At 39.4% G+C, this 17,425-nt stretch overlaps 2 protein-coding genes across 2 annotated transcripts in view; one reads left to right on the top strand and one right to left on the bottom strand.

The window, feature by feature from the left end:
* Window positions 1–581: 581 nt before the first annotated feature.
* Window positions 582–8,463, bottom strand: mtrf1l (mitochondrial translational release factor 1-like). Its single transcript, XM_034184761.1, has 8 exons — window positions 7,728–8,463; window positions 6,693–6,772; window positions 6,364–6,468; window positions 5,885–5,963; window positions 4,032–4,195; window positions 2,798–2,915; window positions 1,875–2,011; window positions 582–982 (listed from the first exon to the last, which is right to left on the bottom strand). The coding sequence occupies exons 1-8, from the start codon at window positions 8,158–8,160 to the stop codon at window positions 770–772; spliced, it is 1,329 nt and encodes a 442-aa protein (XP_034040652.1). The 5' UTR covers window positions 8,161–8,463; the 3' UTR covers window positions 582–769.
* Window positions 8,464–10,669: 2,206 nt separating this feature from the next.
* Window positions 10,670–17,425, top strand: part of LOC117523821 (malate dehydrogenase, cytoplasmic-like) — a 31,779-nt gene continuing 25,023 nt past the window's right edge. The window contains exons 1-3 of the mRNA XM_034185429.1: window positions 10,670–10,710; window positions 12,877–12,975; window positions 16,439–16,535. Coding sequence (XP_034041320.1) covers window positions 10,708–10,710; window positions 12,877–12,975; window positions 16,439–16,535 — 199 coding nt within the window. The 5' untranslated portion in view covers window positions 10,670–10,707. The remainder of the gene's footprint in view (window positions 10,711–12,876; window positions 12,976–16,438; window positions 16,536–17,425) is intronic.

The following is a 17,425-nucleotide window of genomic DNA, read 5'->3' as shown; positions in this document are numbered from 1 at the left end:
GCGGTGAGTGTACATTTGGATAACAAGAGGTTTTGTTTAATTTTAATGGCTGTTGTTATTAATACAGTATCATATGCAAACCCTGAATTGCTATTACAGCACCCATTGTTATTTAAACTACCCAACGTCATGGTTCATGCACAACCCCATGCCTAGGTTTCGAGTTTCATTCATCAGTTGCATCCTGTACAGCTTCAATGCCCTGAGGTCCTTGTTTATCTCGTCATAATCATGGTGGTTTGTTACTGATAGCCACTTTTTTTTTTACTTTTCTTTTTTTGGTCAGTTTGGGAGTATAAAATCTTCCAAGTTTGTCCATGTTAGCACACTGTGTGAAACAAGTATACAAACCGAATGGTAAATAAATAAGTTGGCACTAATACAGTACTTTGTCCTTTCTTAAAAAATATCCCAAAACTGTAGCTCTAGGTTCCAATTTTCCTTCTTTTCACATAATCCCTTAGAATACTAGATTCTGGTAATGTAGTAGAAGCACCCAAAGATTAATTACTTTAAGTGGCGCAAGCCTTGGAAACGTCAACTTCTGAAGTATGACAGACACAAGCTTATATGAGCACACAGTTGTTCAGTGACTGATATCTGGTACATCTAACTGTGAGAGAATGGACATAACCATTACAAAAATCAGCAGTTTTCTTACCCTTGCAAGCCATCGTGAATCATGTTTTTTCCAGCAAAATTTGAAGAGTAGGAATAACTGACATTCCAGGATTAGTATTGCACTGAAATCTGAAAATCCTTGACAGTTTCAGGAATTCTCCTCACTGTTGTCCTCTAGCAGTTCCATGAGCATTTCCTGGTTGGAGAATTCCTGCAGTGAAGAGTTCATCTCATCCAGCAGATCCTCTCCCAGCATGAAGCTCTTGACATCATGCAGCGTCAAGCTCATCCGGTGGTCTGTTATCCGGTCCTGGGCAAAATTATAGGTCCGAATTTTCTCCGATCTGCCTTTGGTGCCAATCTGGAGAAAAATGGAAAGAATACAGACAAATGGAATAAAATTATACTTTGATAAAAAAAAAAAAAATACAACAAATTGTAGTTGAATTAAGACATTTAAAGTACAAAATGTTTGTGTTAAACTTCAGTTTTGTTTTTTTTCCCCAGATTGTACCAGCATTTGTCAAGCCACATGTATTTTTCATCAGGCTTATTCTTCACTCTAGTTTAGATTATACACAGTCCATCAGATTAATTGGCACTCGTGAATTTTAAGTACAGAATTTAAAATATGTTCAGAAATATAAGCAAATAACCTAATTTTTCATGAATGGTATATTCCATAAAGGATGAAATAAAGTAAAATTTAAAAAATGGATACATAAAAAGTACATGTGACACAGTTATTGGCACAAGTCAATGAATTTACAATCACATGAATACATGAACATTTTCAAGTCAATGAATATATCTTAAACTTCATTTTTCCCAATAAGTAAGAAATACAAACAGCTTGGTAAATCTGTCTGGGTTAAATAGTTATCAAAAACGGAATGACTATATTCAGAGACAAGTGAGCCACCAAGACACCCATAACAACACAGGATTTACATGCTACTGTGGCTGTGATTGGATAAAATGGGGATAATACAACACTGCAGAGCAGAGAAGCATTTAAAAAAAATCAAATACAGTCTTGAGTTTTCTATTTCCTATTTGTCTTCTGGTAAACTGGAGCTAAACTTTTAATGTTTTTTTTTCCCTTTCCTATTCCGCTCCATTATGAAGCTGTGACTGGTGATGCAACAGACAAAAGTTGTACTTACTACATTTGCATTTATTTCTGAATATATTTTATGCATTCTGTAGTTAAGATAATTCTGGCTAGGACTAGTAATATCAATATGTCATACTTGTATTTTACGCTGGTTATAGCGCTTGCTGGTCTCCTCCTCCAGCTTCATGCTGTACAGTCTGGCTGTGAGGATTTTCAATGCCTTTTCCCTATTTTTCAGCTGAGACCGCTCCTGCTGACACTCAGAAACCACTCCTAAAAAGGAACAGTCAGTCAAACCCAATAAAAAAAAACCAATAAAATACTGTACTACCACTGTGTTAAGTTTCACTGAAATCCATAAAGCAATTTCAGGAGAGTTGCACTCATTAGGTAAATATCATATGGAATGATGCATCAAAAGTCCAGTTATCTCTACTTGAAGACACTGAACAAGAATTATTTTCCTTCCTGCATATCTTCACATGTACTACCACAAAGTGAGATTTCATTGAAATCCAACAAACAGTTGAGGAAAAGGTGCACTTACAAGACTCGCACCAATGCAGTGATTCTTATATAGAGTAACCCTCCAAGTTTTTGTTTGTGGGAGGGTATAACAACAACATATTGGGTATTGCTATACTAGAGCTCTGCAAAATTATATTATACCTGCATTAATGGTAAATGTCTACCACAGGGGTAGGCAACCTGTTCCAGAAAGAGCCATGAGGGTGCAGGTTTTCTTTGCAGCCACTGACTCCACCAGGTGATTTTACTGATTAATATCACTTTGAGCAGATGGAATCAGTTAATCAGTGAAATCACCTGGTGGAGTCAGTGGCTGCAAAGAAAACCTGCACCCTCATGGCTCTTTCTGGAACAGGTTGCCTACCCCTGGTCTACCAGGTGGATATATTGCTCCATTTCAAGAACCTTGGGACATGAAAATGATCAACCTGTTACTAATAGTAGTAGATAATAATAATAATAATAATAATAATCAAAATCACAATATCATTTGCCTACTTTCACAGAGGTTCCTGGAGTTTTCATTTTTACCTGTTGGCAGATGGACAATTCTGACTGCACTTTCTGTGGTGTTGACATGTTGTCCTCCAGCTCCGCTCGCTCGCTTAGTTTCAATCCTCAGATCTTTAGGATTGATTGTGAATGAGATCTGCCAGGAAAATGTGACTAGACGTTAGATCAACTTTAATAGCACAGGTACAGAAAAACAAATATCCTCGACTAACATACAACCCTTCCACCATGTTTAAACCATTCAAGGTGTTGGCCAAAGTGAGCTAACTAAGCAGACCAAGGCATCACCCGGGTACACTGTTAGTAACGAATAAAGAAACAAAATTAAATAGCCATTTTGATTAACAGTGTAACTCTTCATGGCAGGAAGGTTGCTGGTTCAAATCAGAGATGTGGAATTTGAATAATCTCCTGTCCCTGTGGGTTTTCTCTCTTTGTGAATTTAACAGCAGGGATGGGGACAAGACCACCCATGTCGAGTGTGAGTCAAGACCAAGACTTTGGGATTTTGGAGTGGTCAAGACCAAGTCACAGAGGACGTGAGTCTGAGATAAGATGGAGACCTAAAAAAACATGTCTGAACTTACATAACCTACATTCTGCACTACGCGTCTTTCTGAAGTTTGTGCTGCAAATTAGGTTTTTGTGAATGACAAAACCAGATTTAACAAGTGGACTGCTCGCTCATTCTTGGCGCTTGGTGAGGCCAACGGATTTATGAATGTTCAAGAGTGTTGCACTATGGGATCTCCTATCAAACATAGCACCAATCAATACAATATGAATTATTTTATTAATTTTGTTATTATAGTTTTGAAATTAATGTGTATACTTTTCTTGCCTGAGACAGAGTCAAGATACAGTAGAATTGGTTTCAATTCCGTGACGAGTCTGAATAAGTGAAAAGGTGGTCTCAAGACCAGTGTCGATGACAAGATCAGACTCGAGCATGACAACATTATTTAACAGTAAATGCAGAAAACTAATAAATGAATGTTTTCAGTATGATCTTCAAATCTTGCTTTTTTCATTTCCAGAAACAAATTGCAATCTTTAAAAATTACCTCATTCTCTCCCAACATAAACCTTAACCAAAAACATTCTTATCTACTCTTCCCACAAAAGTAAACTGCCTCTCTCCCAGGATCACAGTATGGTACAACACTGGATAAATCCTTACTGTAGCACTGTTTCAAAAGAAAGGAGATCACATTAAAAAAAAGCAGATCCTCCCACTGAGGCCCTACAGTACCTCGGTGGGTTGTGGAAGCACAGCCACCGTCATGGTGCTGGTGTGTATTCGACCCTGCTTCTCCGTCTTAGGAATTCTCTGCACGCGATGAACTCCAGCCTCAAACTTCATCCTCTTGTAGCTCTGCGGACCGCTGATACTGGCTGAGGCACGACGCACTCCGCCTGGTTGAAGAGTCGACAATAGAATGTTCATTCACGTTTTATACTATGGGTAATTTCATCTTCAAATTTCAGATTCTCTGTGAACGGAATAGAAAATGGTTTGATCACAGGACAGCAACACTACAAAACCACCTTGCGTACTGGATGGCAACCACCCAGACAGACATACCAGTTCATTCACGCCTCTCAAAAGTAACCATCTATCTACTACAACCAGATGACATGAGGGCATCACCTTGGGCTTCTCCAGTGGATGTTGTCCTCAACACTGAAGCACCAGGATGATGGATCATGTCCACAGCAATGCACCACATGGATAAAAATCTCTTAGGTGACATTCCCTCACAATGTAAGCATTAAGCAATAGTCCTCATCTGAGCCTCCCTTAGAACCTATCGCAACAGTCATCGTGTGAAGCATTATTTTCATAGCTGTTAAAATGAGAACCGATTTAAAAATAGATAAAGGAACATGTGATAACATAAAGTAAGAAACTATTCACAAAAATATAAAAACAACACCCCATGACTTACATTATTTAGGTATAAAACATTTGTAGCACTAAAAATGTGCTTTAGAAAAAAGTGCTGCTGCTTCTGCATTTTTGAGTGAACTACTGATTAGCCACAAATTTTATCATTGACAAAGAAATGTTTCACCTATGTTTGTTGACATTTATTATTATTATTATTATTATTATTATTATTAGCCTCACACAGAAGCACAACAAGACTATTGCACTGACCATGTCAGTTCACAGCAATATCTTCAAAACACAAAGAGCAATTTCAATCAGAACTGGTGCATAAACTCAGTGGACTGCCCTCTTGCCACACAGTTCATGTCAAAATCATAGGTCTAGGGGTCTTCAACTCCAGTCCTTGATGGCCAGTGTCCTGCAACTTTTAGATGTGTCTTTGCTTCAACACACCTGAGTCAATTACTGAGGTCATTAGCAGCACTCTGTAGAACTTGGCTGCATACTGAGGATGTAATTCAGCCATTTCATTCAGGTGTATTGGACCACAGACACATCCAACCGTTGCAGAACACGGGCCTGGAGGACTGGAGTTTAATATAGGTGAAGGTCTAAACAGAGGACACTGTGCTCTGTCTGTAGTTATATCTTTGTAGTGTAAAGAGCAATTTCAATCAAATATGGTGGTTAAACCCACTGGACAGTCCTCTTGCAACACAGGTAATGTCAGGGTCAAATCAGAAACTGAAACATGGTTTTCTGTAAATACCTCTGCTATGCTGGGTCTAACAAATGTGTCAGAAATGTGTCACCAATGACATCATCACATGATGCCAAGCAAAGTAAAAAAAAAAAAAAAAAAATAGTGAGCAGCAACATGGCACTGCAATGTCCTGGATGTTTGCTGCAGCAAGGATCAGAGCAAAAAGTGTAACCATGGTAGTTTGGGGGTCAAACATCAATCATTTCAGTCATGACTTAAAACAGTAAAGCTGTTTGCAGCCCTTCAAAGAATATCTGTTTGCGCCATAGAAACCGCTCTCTCTATAAACTATATATACACACACACACACACACACACACACACACACACACACACACACACACACACACACACACACACACACACACACACACACACACACACACACACACACACACACACACACACACACGGAACTATTTGGCGATGTAAATAGTTCAGCACTGACCTAGCTCACTGAGCATGTAGTCCAGGATATCGAAGGACCAGCCGTGATACTGAGCAAAGCCCTGGTACATGTCAAACACCTAAAAAGGAGCAACAGCCAGTACAGTCAGCAGATTAATACAGAATGTATTTGAGTTTTCTTTCATTGTAAACTTTCCAATACAATTGTTCTCTGCCCATGCTATCAACTCCAATAAACAATGTCTTCAATGCAGCGGAGAAGGTGATTGACTGTGGCCTGCCATCCCTAGGGACCTGTATGCCTCCAGGGCTCAGAGCGATCAGGGAAGATTGTGACTGATCTCTCCCAACAGACCAAATTCCTTGAATGTGCAAACTTACTTGACAATAAATTTGATTCTGATTCAATAATAATCATGAGAGAGAGAGAGAGAGAGAGAGAGAGAGAGAGAGAGAGAGAGAGAGAGAGAGAGAGAGAGAGAGAGAGAGAGAGAGAGAGAGAGAAGCACTGAAGAGCACCTCTGCAGTGAAGAGCATGGCTTCTTGACCCCCAACACCAGCGGTGACCTCCAGGACCAGATCGCTCATATCTACCACCTCCTCAGGCATCAACAGGTCTAGGATCTGATTGGTGCAACAGGTTGATGTCATTCAAAAGAAGAACACTGGACTGACTATCTGTAGTGCAACACAACCACAATCAAGAACCAGCAAATTCAAACATCATGTGTCATGCAAGTAGAGATAATGGGAATATTTAGCATTTCCACTCCATCACCTTCTTTTATCTTTTGAAAAATGTTGCAGCAAATTGACAGTAACAGCCAACAGAATGCCACTTTACAAACCTTTTTTCTGAGGTCCTGAATATCTTGCAAACAAGCTTCTTTCTCCAGCACAGCCAGTTCTTGCAGGGCCGGATCTTCATCTTTAAGACGTTACAAATAAATAAATAAATATGAAAACACAGTATAAGTTGGAATCCAGAGCTTATCTGTGGCTTTTTACTAAAACTTTACGACACAAGCACACTGAGCATGTGAATGTACAAGCAGATATTTGTGCTTCATATTCAGTCTGCTATACAAAATCTACACATCTCCAGCTCCACATGAGCATTTCTGGGATAAATTTGAGTTTCATTCTATATCAGACATGCACAAGGGTGGGCTTGGTGATGCATGTTAAGAGTATGTATTTACACTGGGGTTTTTTTCCCCTCCACAGCACAGCCAGTGCTGTTACTAATGTGCAGTGTGTGAGTAAGTCAGCCAGTCAGTCAGATAACATTTCACTTGTGAGCAAGTTTATTTCAGTTGTACTGGTCCGACTGCCACCAAACTCAGTATATGCATTACACATAGTGACCCCAAAAGGCCTATTGATTTGGGGGTCAAAAGGCCAAAGTTATGGTCAGTGGAGTGTACTTTGCAAAAAATCTTGTGAGCCCAATAACTTCTTTTGTAACCGTTCGACTGTTACCAAATTTGGTATGTATCTTAGGCATGGTGTGCCCAAAAAGCCTCTTAATTTTGGGGGTAAAGGTCAAAGATTGCAATCACTAAACTAGTCTTTGGAAAAGACTTATGGAGAAAAGGATTGTGCAAATTATGCACTTGTTTTTTCTTCTCACTCTTTTGCCCTGGGATGTCCAGAAATGAGCAATTAAGTATTCAAGGGAGCAAAAACTTAAAATATTAAGCAGTATTCATCTGGAGTACTGTTACTGTATCTCAGTGATGAAACGGATTAACAAGGCATGATGATTTCATGCCTTCTTCTTGAATGTGTTATATTAATTAATGGATTTCCTGTAGGCCATCAAAAAATAAGCAGTGCTGAGTACAGAGATTTGTCTTTGTGTGGCAGCAGAGCTATCTCACCTTTCATTAGTGTCTCTGTCTCCATAATCTCTTTATGTTTAATGTTCAGTTTTCTGGTGCACTCAATGAGAGGATGCAGCAGGGACACTTGAGCCGTTTTGGCCCTCATCTCCTCCTCCTTGCTCTGCTCCTCTGACACATTGTCGTTGACTGCTTTCAAACACTCACTATACTCGTCCTCCGTCTTCTTCAGGTAGTCCTGCATTGACTTCATGCTGAAAATCTCATCCATAGACAGCAGCCGAGACAACATCAGCGGTGTTCCGCTGTGTAGCATTCTTGCGGTTCTTCCATTGTAATATGAGGCATGTTCATGAAATTTTGCAATTTGTTTGCCTCGTTGAAAAACATACAGAGATTTCGGAAAAGGAGGCTTGAACAGACCAACACTGCTCTTTATGAAAAGGAGATTTATGACCTTTCTATGAGCCATTAGCACAAATGATTTGGATGTAATATTCACTGTATTAAAGTATTCACGGCTCTTAACATACCTCAACTTCAGCACAACCAGTCAAAGTGAGGTAACACCAAACTGTTTTGAAAATGTTGATAATTTCAAATTTGATCACTTCTCACGAAGGTACGTGCAGTTCATATAACTGCACAAATGTAAATTCTGGGTCCACTAAACACGACTATCATCATCGTTTGCCTTTGAAACTGATGCAGATTAATATAAAACATGGGATCATTTGTGCAAATGTATTTAGGCGTGGTTCAGTAAAAAAAAGGCTCTTAAAAAAATTATTCCTTTACTACCTTACTGAAGGGCGCAGACATCTTTAACGAGACACGCACGCGCAGTGAACGCCTCTTCTTCTGTGGTGGTTTACAAAAAAGCTTCTTGCGCTCATCTCTGGGATTGCGTCACCAAACCTATAGTAGTAGATTGAATCCTAATCCTAATCCTAAAAACAACAACTGTGACACAACAAACAGAAAACAAAGGTTCAATTTGAAGTGTGACCAAGTACTTTATTTAATATGTCATTTGAAACTTTTTTGACGTTGCTACACCAAAGCTCCGCTTTGATTGGTTGTTAGTTTAAACGAACAACCCGCACTTCTCTCTGATTGGTTAACTTTACGTCATTTGGACCAATTTTAATTTTGTTGTTGTTGTTGTTTTGGACCGATTTTAAATGTGCATCTGTGGAAATATTTTGCCTTTGTCACGATGCAAAGAAATCAGGTCTCGAGCTCAAATATGACTGAAGTTTTAGTTTGACCAGCACTGATACGTCTGTCTCCTAGCTGCGCTTCTTGCTTTTGTCGTTTCAAATAACTTGCTGACAACATAGAACATTTTAAAAGGCCATCTATGCATTTTCTAAAACCGCTTAGGGTCACGGGGGTGGGGGCTTGAGCCCAGTAGTACATTTAAAATGAGTAATGTGTAATTTAACTTCCACTATGCAATATTGAAGAGAGTCAAGTTATAGGTAGAAAACTTTATTTCAGACTCAGGTCCATAAATAACACAAAACAAGTTCAATACAAAAATATACAATGTAAAAAAAACCAAATAAATAAAATCACACATGATACGGCGACCTCAGGTGGTCAATATAATGAACAATAAATCGTTCAACATTTTTACACGCTGCTCAGCGTGCCGCTCTCGTTGGAGCGACATCTCTGTTATTTTGGCATTGTGGGATAGCTCGCCGGACTACTTTCACCTGACCCAGCGTGAGAAGATGCTGCTGGATCAGTGTGCGTATTGACTTACGATCATTTAAGCGTAAAAATACACGAGTTCTTGTGCCAAATATACTCCTGTTTTTGTTACGCATGAAAACGCACTGTCATCGCAGGTCTGGGAACTACTTTTTGTGCAGGAATTCATCAAATACGTCAGCCGCGGGCGCGTACTAACACAGAATACCCAGAAACTGGTTCGGCCAAAACGAGTGTGTCCACTTTTGGCTTGCCATAAGCTAAGCTAATGGCGCTCGTGAGAGTATGACATTTTTAGTTCTGGGAAGGGAGAGGATTGTAAAACACATCAAATCTAGGCTCGACTTTCTCTTGTGCCTTCTAACAAATGCCCATGTGCTCGCTCGCTCGCACACGCGCACGCACACACACACACACACACACATACATACATCATCATCTTCTTCTTCTTGTAATTTATTGGCGGTTGGCATCCGGAATGTTGCATTACCGCCACCAACTGTGCAATTGTGTAACTACAGATGTGGAGCGTCGACGGAGTGACAAAACAAAATAAAACAAATAAATAAATAAAGAAATAAAAATAAAGAAATAAATAACTAGATAAATAAGGTTAACTAAATCCTATCAAAAAGTCCTGTGTTCTTAAGGAACTTAAACACAAATCTCCAAGCTGATGGCACAGAGAAGGAAAGGAGTCCTTCAAGAGAGAGCCTGGACTCCCCCAGTTCTCTGACCTCCTCTAGCAGAATACTTCTTTCTATGCTGTACGCTTGGCAGGCTAACAGAACATGATGAACAGTCTCCATGTCCCTGCAGTTAACACAATGACCCGTAGCGCTCTCTCTTTCTCTCTCTCTCTCTCTCTCTCTCTCTCTCTCTCTCTCTCTCTCTCTCTCTCTCTCTCTCTCTCTCTCTCTCAAAACGAGACAGGATTTTTTTTCCCCAAAACTTTATTTCTACAAAATAAAAGGAGACAGGCCGACGTCACACACAGGAACTGATGATATGTATTTTTGTTATTGTTGTTTTTTTGTTTGTTTGTTTTATTTTTCTGCTTTGATGTTGCGTGTCAGTGAAGCACTTAATACTATTTATGAATAGAATTTTATGTGTCGAAAAATAAACATGCATGTTAGGAGGAGGAGGGAAACCAGTGCTACGAATAGCTTGCGTCTGTGTGAACCAATCAGAAGCGCTCAGTGCAAAGCGCTCAGCCAATGAAATAGAGGAACTGTGTCTATGCTGGTTGCCTTGAGGGACGTTTGGAACTCTTCTGTCTTGTCCTGTGAGCAATATGGTAAGTTTCTAAATTTACTGAAAATATCTTCATTTGTTTGTGCTATTTGTTTAAGTGAAGTGAGGACAAGACGTCAATGTCAAAGTAACTTTTAAAGTTATGTAATTCTGGTGAAATTAGCAGTGTTTTTTACTTTAGCAACCCGCTCTAAATTTCTTGACATTATTAGCAGCTTTTTTCACTATTCGGTTTAGTGTGTGTGTTGGGCTGAATGAACTGACTTCATGATGTAATGATGATGATGAACTTTATAACCTCAACATTTCCAGTGTGGTTTGTTACGTAATGGCTGTGTAAGAAAGCAGAGTCTATTTTTAAACTGACCTCTAGTAAATCTTGTAAAGGAGAATGGACACAGACACTTGTAGTAGACAAACTGTCACATTAATAACCAGGGGCGCAAACAAGATTTATTTTTTCGGGGGGGGGGGGGGGGGGGGGTGTCCTCAGGAATGTGCGCCACTTAGGTATATGGTCTTTCAGTGTTGTCCCAGCATGCACTGCATGTGGTGCAGTAGTGCCTGTGTTAAAGGTTAACATTGTTTTTACATAAAATGTGTCAAAAACCCTGCACTTGAAAAATTTTTATAAAAAAAAAAATCACTAACTGATAATGTATGTCAGTGAACTCATTTCATCACAACCTATGAACTGTTTTGTGTACATGTTAATTTCAGAACACTGGGAGTTGCGTGTGTTTTTCCAGATAACACTGGCGTTGTGTCAGGAAGGGCATCTGGTGTAAAATATGTGCCAAATCAACATGCAGATCCACCTTTGATCTACTACTACAAGGTGGTGTGTGTGTGTGTGTATATATATACTCACTCACTGGCCACTTTATTAGGTCAGCTGTTCAATTGCTGTTTAACACAAATGGCTAATCAGGCAATCACATGGCAGCAACTCAATTCATTTAGGCATCTATCCATGGTGAAGACGACTTGCTCAAGTTCAAACTGTGTATCAGAATGGGGAAGAAATGGGATTTAAGTGACTTTGAATGTGGCACGGTTGTTGGTGCCAGATTCGATGGGCTGAGTATTTCCGAAACTGCTGATTTACTGGGATTTTCACATACAACCATCTTTAGGGTTTCTAGAGAATGGTCTGAAAAAGAGAAGCTATCGAGTGAGTGGCAGTCGCGTAGACAAAAATGCTTTGTTGAGATAGAGAGGGGAATGGTCAGTCAGGTTGAATGGGTGACTGACTGCATGATTTTATCATGTCAGTATGGACCAACATCTTTGAGGAATATTGAGTCAACTGTGGGCCTTCTGGCATACTATACTGCCTGTGAAATTTCACAACTTCATTTAAGGAACAAACAAACAAACAAAATAATCTTTGTCTTACTCCATGCATTAGAGAACACAAGAAAGCATATATGTATGTTCTAAAAGTAGAGCAGGATGCAGAAAATCTTCAAGTGAGCCACCCCTTTGCAGTGTTGGCTTTGGCTAACTGACTCTTCCCTTGAACCATGTGACTGGTAAATGCTGCTGCAGTTAGCAATCATTCAGCTGTCGTGACAGCCTGGTGTGACTGGTTTTGTGCCATTAAGATATGACTGCAGAATTACAAAGCCACATGTGTTGCATGTGCAGATATTAATTGGCCAACTGAAACTGCATTTGTCAAAACTCTTCATATGTACATACAGCAGGTAGCGCATGGAGTATCGCCTTGTTTCTGTTTAAAACTGACTTTTAGAATGATTTAAGAGGTTTTTATCTTGTCGTCTGATGGTTAATAATCCATTTGATCGCTTTGGGCAAGCTGCTGAGCTCCAAAATGACGCATGCACAGTGGAGGCAGGGTGGACCAATTTTTGTGGGGAGCTGTTTGGTCTGCGACACTGGCACCACTGGGCCTCAGGGCCTTTGTAAGACTTCATCATATAAACATGATGACAACAGTATTTCATGCAGTTCAAATAAAATGTCTACTGGGGAAGGGCACTGCAAGTTGTTACTTAGAATGGCTACAAAATTTACTTGATTGTGGGGAGACAAAATTACTAAACATGTTTAAATCCAACAGAATGTCTTTTTTTTTTTATAAGCTTAAATTGTTTAGCCACTGGGGCATTAAAGAGCACCCTTCTAACTACACCCATGCGTGTTCCACATTACAGTAATTTCTTTGTCATTTTGTGTTTTGCAGTCTGAGCCTATCCGAGTTCTGGTGACTGGTGCTGCTGGGCAGATTGCCTATTCTCTGTTGTACAGCATTGCCAAGGGAGATGTCTTTGGTAATGACCAGGTATGAAATGGATTAGTTTGTCCTGTGCTCAGCTCCTTATTGTTTAAGGCAGTGTAACCTGCTGGATACGGTGTGGTGTCATACTTTTCCTAATCAAATTACTGTATTTTCCACACTATAAGTTTCTTCAGTCAAAAAATGTTTCATGAAGAAAAAAAGCAAACAGACATAAGTTGCACTGGGATATAAGTCGCATTCATTTAGCAAAATGACTAATAGGCACATTTTTATTTACTTATGACTCAAAAAGTCATTAGAAGCTAATAAGCTAATTAAATTTATTGTACCAGGCCCAAAATGTGAGTGAACTGCTTATTTTGGCTACTGAATAGACCATCATACGTGAGGTAAATATGCAGTGGTATTAAATATTTGAAAACTGTGCATTATTTAATTGTTTACGTTGTACTAAATAAATACATTTTGTAACAGATAATTTGCATACCTTAGCTTAGCTCACTTGCCGTTGTTGTTTTTATGCCATCCAAAACAAGTGTTGTGTGGAGCACTTTAAAAGTTTTATTCCATAGCGTGGTCTCTCAGGTGGAGATCAGTATTTCTTAAATTTACTCATTCTCTAAGATACAGAATGTGGCGATAGATGATAATGCAGCATTTACACACACACACACACACACGTATGTGTGTGTCACTTTAGGAAATAAGTCGCAGTACCTCTCAAACTAGTAAAACAAAAAAGCTAATAAAACAAACAGACTTGTACTCCAGAAAATACAGTAATGCAACAGAGCAGAGATCAGCCCTCCAGCATCAACAATGGTACCATTGGTTGGTCAGTCCAGCTGAGTTCACCCAATGAGTTATACCTATGAAATTTGGTATAGAGGTAATTCATGGCCAGAAAAGCCAGAATTTAAAATGTCATCTTTCTTGGACTAATTGTCTTCGAGATATCCAAATTAAATTGTTTCACTTTTTTTGCAAAAAAGGGCATGGTCGCCAAATTTCAAATTGTTATAACTCAGCAACCACTGATCTGACTTTGAAAAACAAGGTATTTCTGTAAAGGGTAGACCACAAGGCATTTGTTTGTGCATTTGGGTATGTTTGACTTGGATGACCTTGAAATTGACACTCTGGGACATGACTAACCTTTTTGACATAAATGTAGCCCTATGTGTCAATTACAACATATAAAAAAATTGGAGGGGTTTTATTTTTCACTTTCATGCAAAACCATGTGTAAGTTGACATACCTAATCCTTCATAAATTCTGTGTCTTTGTATACTTCCATACATTTATATGCACAGGGCCTCAGGTTGATATATTCCAAGATATACTGTCAATCACAATTTAACAAAACTTAATGAAAATTTCACAACTGTCTGTCTTATGATCACTGGGTCTGATTTTTTTTTTTTTTTTTTTTTTTTTTTTTTTTTACTCCTTGTCACCAGGCCAGTTCAAATGGTGGCTAGAAATTCTGGCCAGGTCATCATAAGAAATACTGTAGTTTCTGGTTGAAGAAGATTGGAGCGCTTATCACACAATGTACATCAGATTTAGGAATCCAACAACGATCATCTCTGGATAACCAGTGGAAGGTTTTAGCTGGTCCCTTAGGATGCATAAACTCAGTCTTGTAGTCACCAAACTCTTCTGAGACCCCCTCCACCAAACCAGTCCAATGCATGGGTTATTATCGTAGCTGCAGCACACAAAGTTATGAGGTCTAATGACTAGAGGCATATCAGCACTGCCTTCATGTTCACAGAGTTATAGACCTGCATCGTTGCCAATGATACTGGGGGGGAAAAACGATAAAACTGTAATGTTCCTTTGATGGTCTTAGCAAGGTTGAATCTATGCTTGAGTTCATTTTCACATTTAGCCACCTCATCTACTGGTACATGAAAGAAGTGGATGTCTGTGATATTCTTCACACAGTGGTCAGACATGGCAAGAGATGTAAGAATATGACAGTCGGACAAACACTGTAAACTTCTCTTAGTGACAAGCCTTTTCACTGTTCTACCAATACCATCACATGCACTCTTGCCATGTGATGTGACAAAGAAGTTCCACTCAGCTTCCAAATTGAAATCTGCCTGATGTTGGCATAGATTGATAAAGTTATATTTGTTCTTGTATTTTCCAGCACATCCATCACTGAAATAGTGAATTTTGTTCATGTTCGGGACTTTTGTCTTTAGGTAGGCGATAACGACCTTCAGAAAGGCATATGCGGTCATTGTTGTATGGTCCCTGCAGTCACTTATAACACAGATGTTCATGTGCTCCAGGGTGCCATCGTCTAAGCGGTAGTAGGCTACAAATGGATGCAAGGTTGCCTGGCTGTTTTCCCAATGAAAACTTTGAATCTCGTCTTGCACCACATACAAAAAGTTCTTAGCAAAGTCACCTTGCAAAATTATTTCTTCCATAGGTTTTAAGTTTGTTTCTTGAGAGAGGGCCTCTATTCTATCCCAGTTTGCTCAAGTATAAAAACCCCTACAATTCTTTTATATGTTGTAGTTGACACATAGGGCTACATTTTTTTTTCATACTGGTGACAAAGAGGTTGGGTGTGTTCCACAGTGTCAATTTCACTTAAAAGGTTATCCAACTCAAAAATGCACAAATGCCAGATTTAGATTTCTTGTGGTTTCCCCTTTACAGAAATACCTTGTTTTTCAAAATCGGACCAGTGGTTGCTGAGTTACAGCAGTTTGAAATTTGGCATCCACACCGTTTATTGCAAAAAAAGTGAAAAATTGAAATTGCAATACATTGAAAACTGTTGGTCTGAGAAAGATGAAATTTGAAATTCTGGGTTTTCTGGCCAAGAATGACCTATATACCAAATTTCATATAAATTGTAGGGGGTGAGGTTTAAGAATGCAATTTTTGGGAGGTGATCTGAGATGGGCTGACCCTGGTGCCATGTGTAGACATTCACCAATTTGCTTTCTTGCACACTTGCACACATTAAATATAAACAATTTAAAAATGTATTAAAAGAGATGGTAAATGGATTGCGTATATAGTGCTTTTCCATCTGCATTAGACACTCAAAGCGCTTTACAATAATGCCTCACATTCACCCCATGTCAGGGTGCTGCCATACAAGGTACTCACGACACACCAAGAGCAACTAGGGGAATAAGGACCTTGCCCAAGGGCCCTTGGTCAGGCTTTCTGGTCAGGCTGGGATTTGAACCAAGGATCCTCTGGTCTCGAGCCCAATGATGTAGTCACCTATGTTACATTGAGTGAAATTTAAAGAGCGACCAGGCGAGATCTCTGAATTTTTCCTGCACACGCACTGTGATTGAAGTCTCATGACGCTCTCCACTTCGCTGCTACATCAGTCTGCGTTATATATTTCTGTAATGTATGTTCATTAATATTTTGTGTGTTTGCATGTCATCCCAGTGCCTCCTTCCTCACTGTTCCTCTTCACCTTCCTCATTATGCTTTCTTTCTTCCTTCGTTTGCCAGCCAATCACCTTGCACCTTTTGGACTTGCCGTTCATGCAGCAAGTCTTGGAAGGTGTCGTGATGGAGCTGGAGGACTGTGCCCTCCCACTACTGAGAGGTAACAAATATTTGACATAACTGTCGTGCTGAATTTTGATGAAATTTTTAAGTCACTTGATAAATATTTGGTTTTCAGTAGGTTATCTTTATCAGTCTCATCACGGTAACCACTGCAGTAACAACAGTCATGAGGCGCCGTTCTGCACCATCTCCATTGTTACCTGGGATTTTTCCTTTGAAATGGTGCTATCCTTTGCTTTTGTTTGGTTTGGGGCTGTGAGAGGCCCCTGTTTTAACCAAATGGGCTTCAGAGACAACGGTTCATGCACTGAGGAGGACCCACAGATGTAGCACTATACCAGTATATTTATTTATATTTTTAAGTTATTGTTTCGCAGCAACACCGATAGATAGCACTTTCAATTTTTCTGACTAAAACTGTTTTATAATGGCAATAAACTTTAGTATTATGATAGATACTTCAGACTATCCTGTAGCTAATTGGCTCTTAGTTATAAGAGAATAGTTCTAAAACCTCATATAATGCCTTTTTATATATTGTGTGTGTGTGTTTTTAAACGATAAACTGAATGAATCAGCACATACACCCCCCTCAAAAAATAAATAAAATAAAATAAACCCTTATAGTTTTGCATGAAGTAACAAAATACAATCCTTAGGGCCCCTTCATACAAAGTGCGAATTTGGTAGAAGTGCGCATGAAGCAGGAATTGTATGCAATACGTGTAAAATCGTAGCTGCCTCTAATGCCTCGTACACCTGTTGCTACAACTATTTGTGCACACCAGCGGCTGAAAGACAGAGTGTGCCCTGTGAGAGCCCATCGTTCCCTCTCGCGGCAGGTGTCAGCCAAATTCCAGCTGACACACACGAACATACGAGGTCTGTTAGAAAACTATCCGACCTTTTTATTTTTTGCAAAAACCA

This window comes from Thalassophryne amazonica, chromosome 13 (assembly GCF_902500255.1).
Source record: "Thalassophryne amazonica chromosome 13, fThaAma1.1, whole genome shotgun sequence".
NCBI classification, from domain to species: Eukaryota; Metazoa; Chordata; class Actinopteri; order Batrachoidiformes; family Batrachoididae; genus Thalassophryne; species Thalassophryne amazonica.
This window is presented reverse-complemented; position numbering and strand designations above follow the sequence as displayed.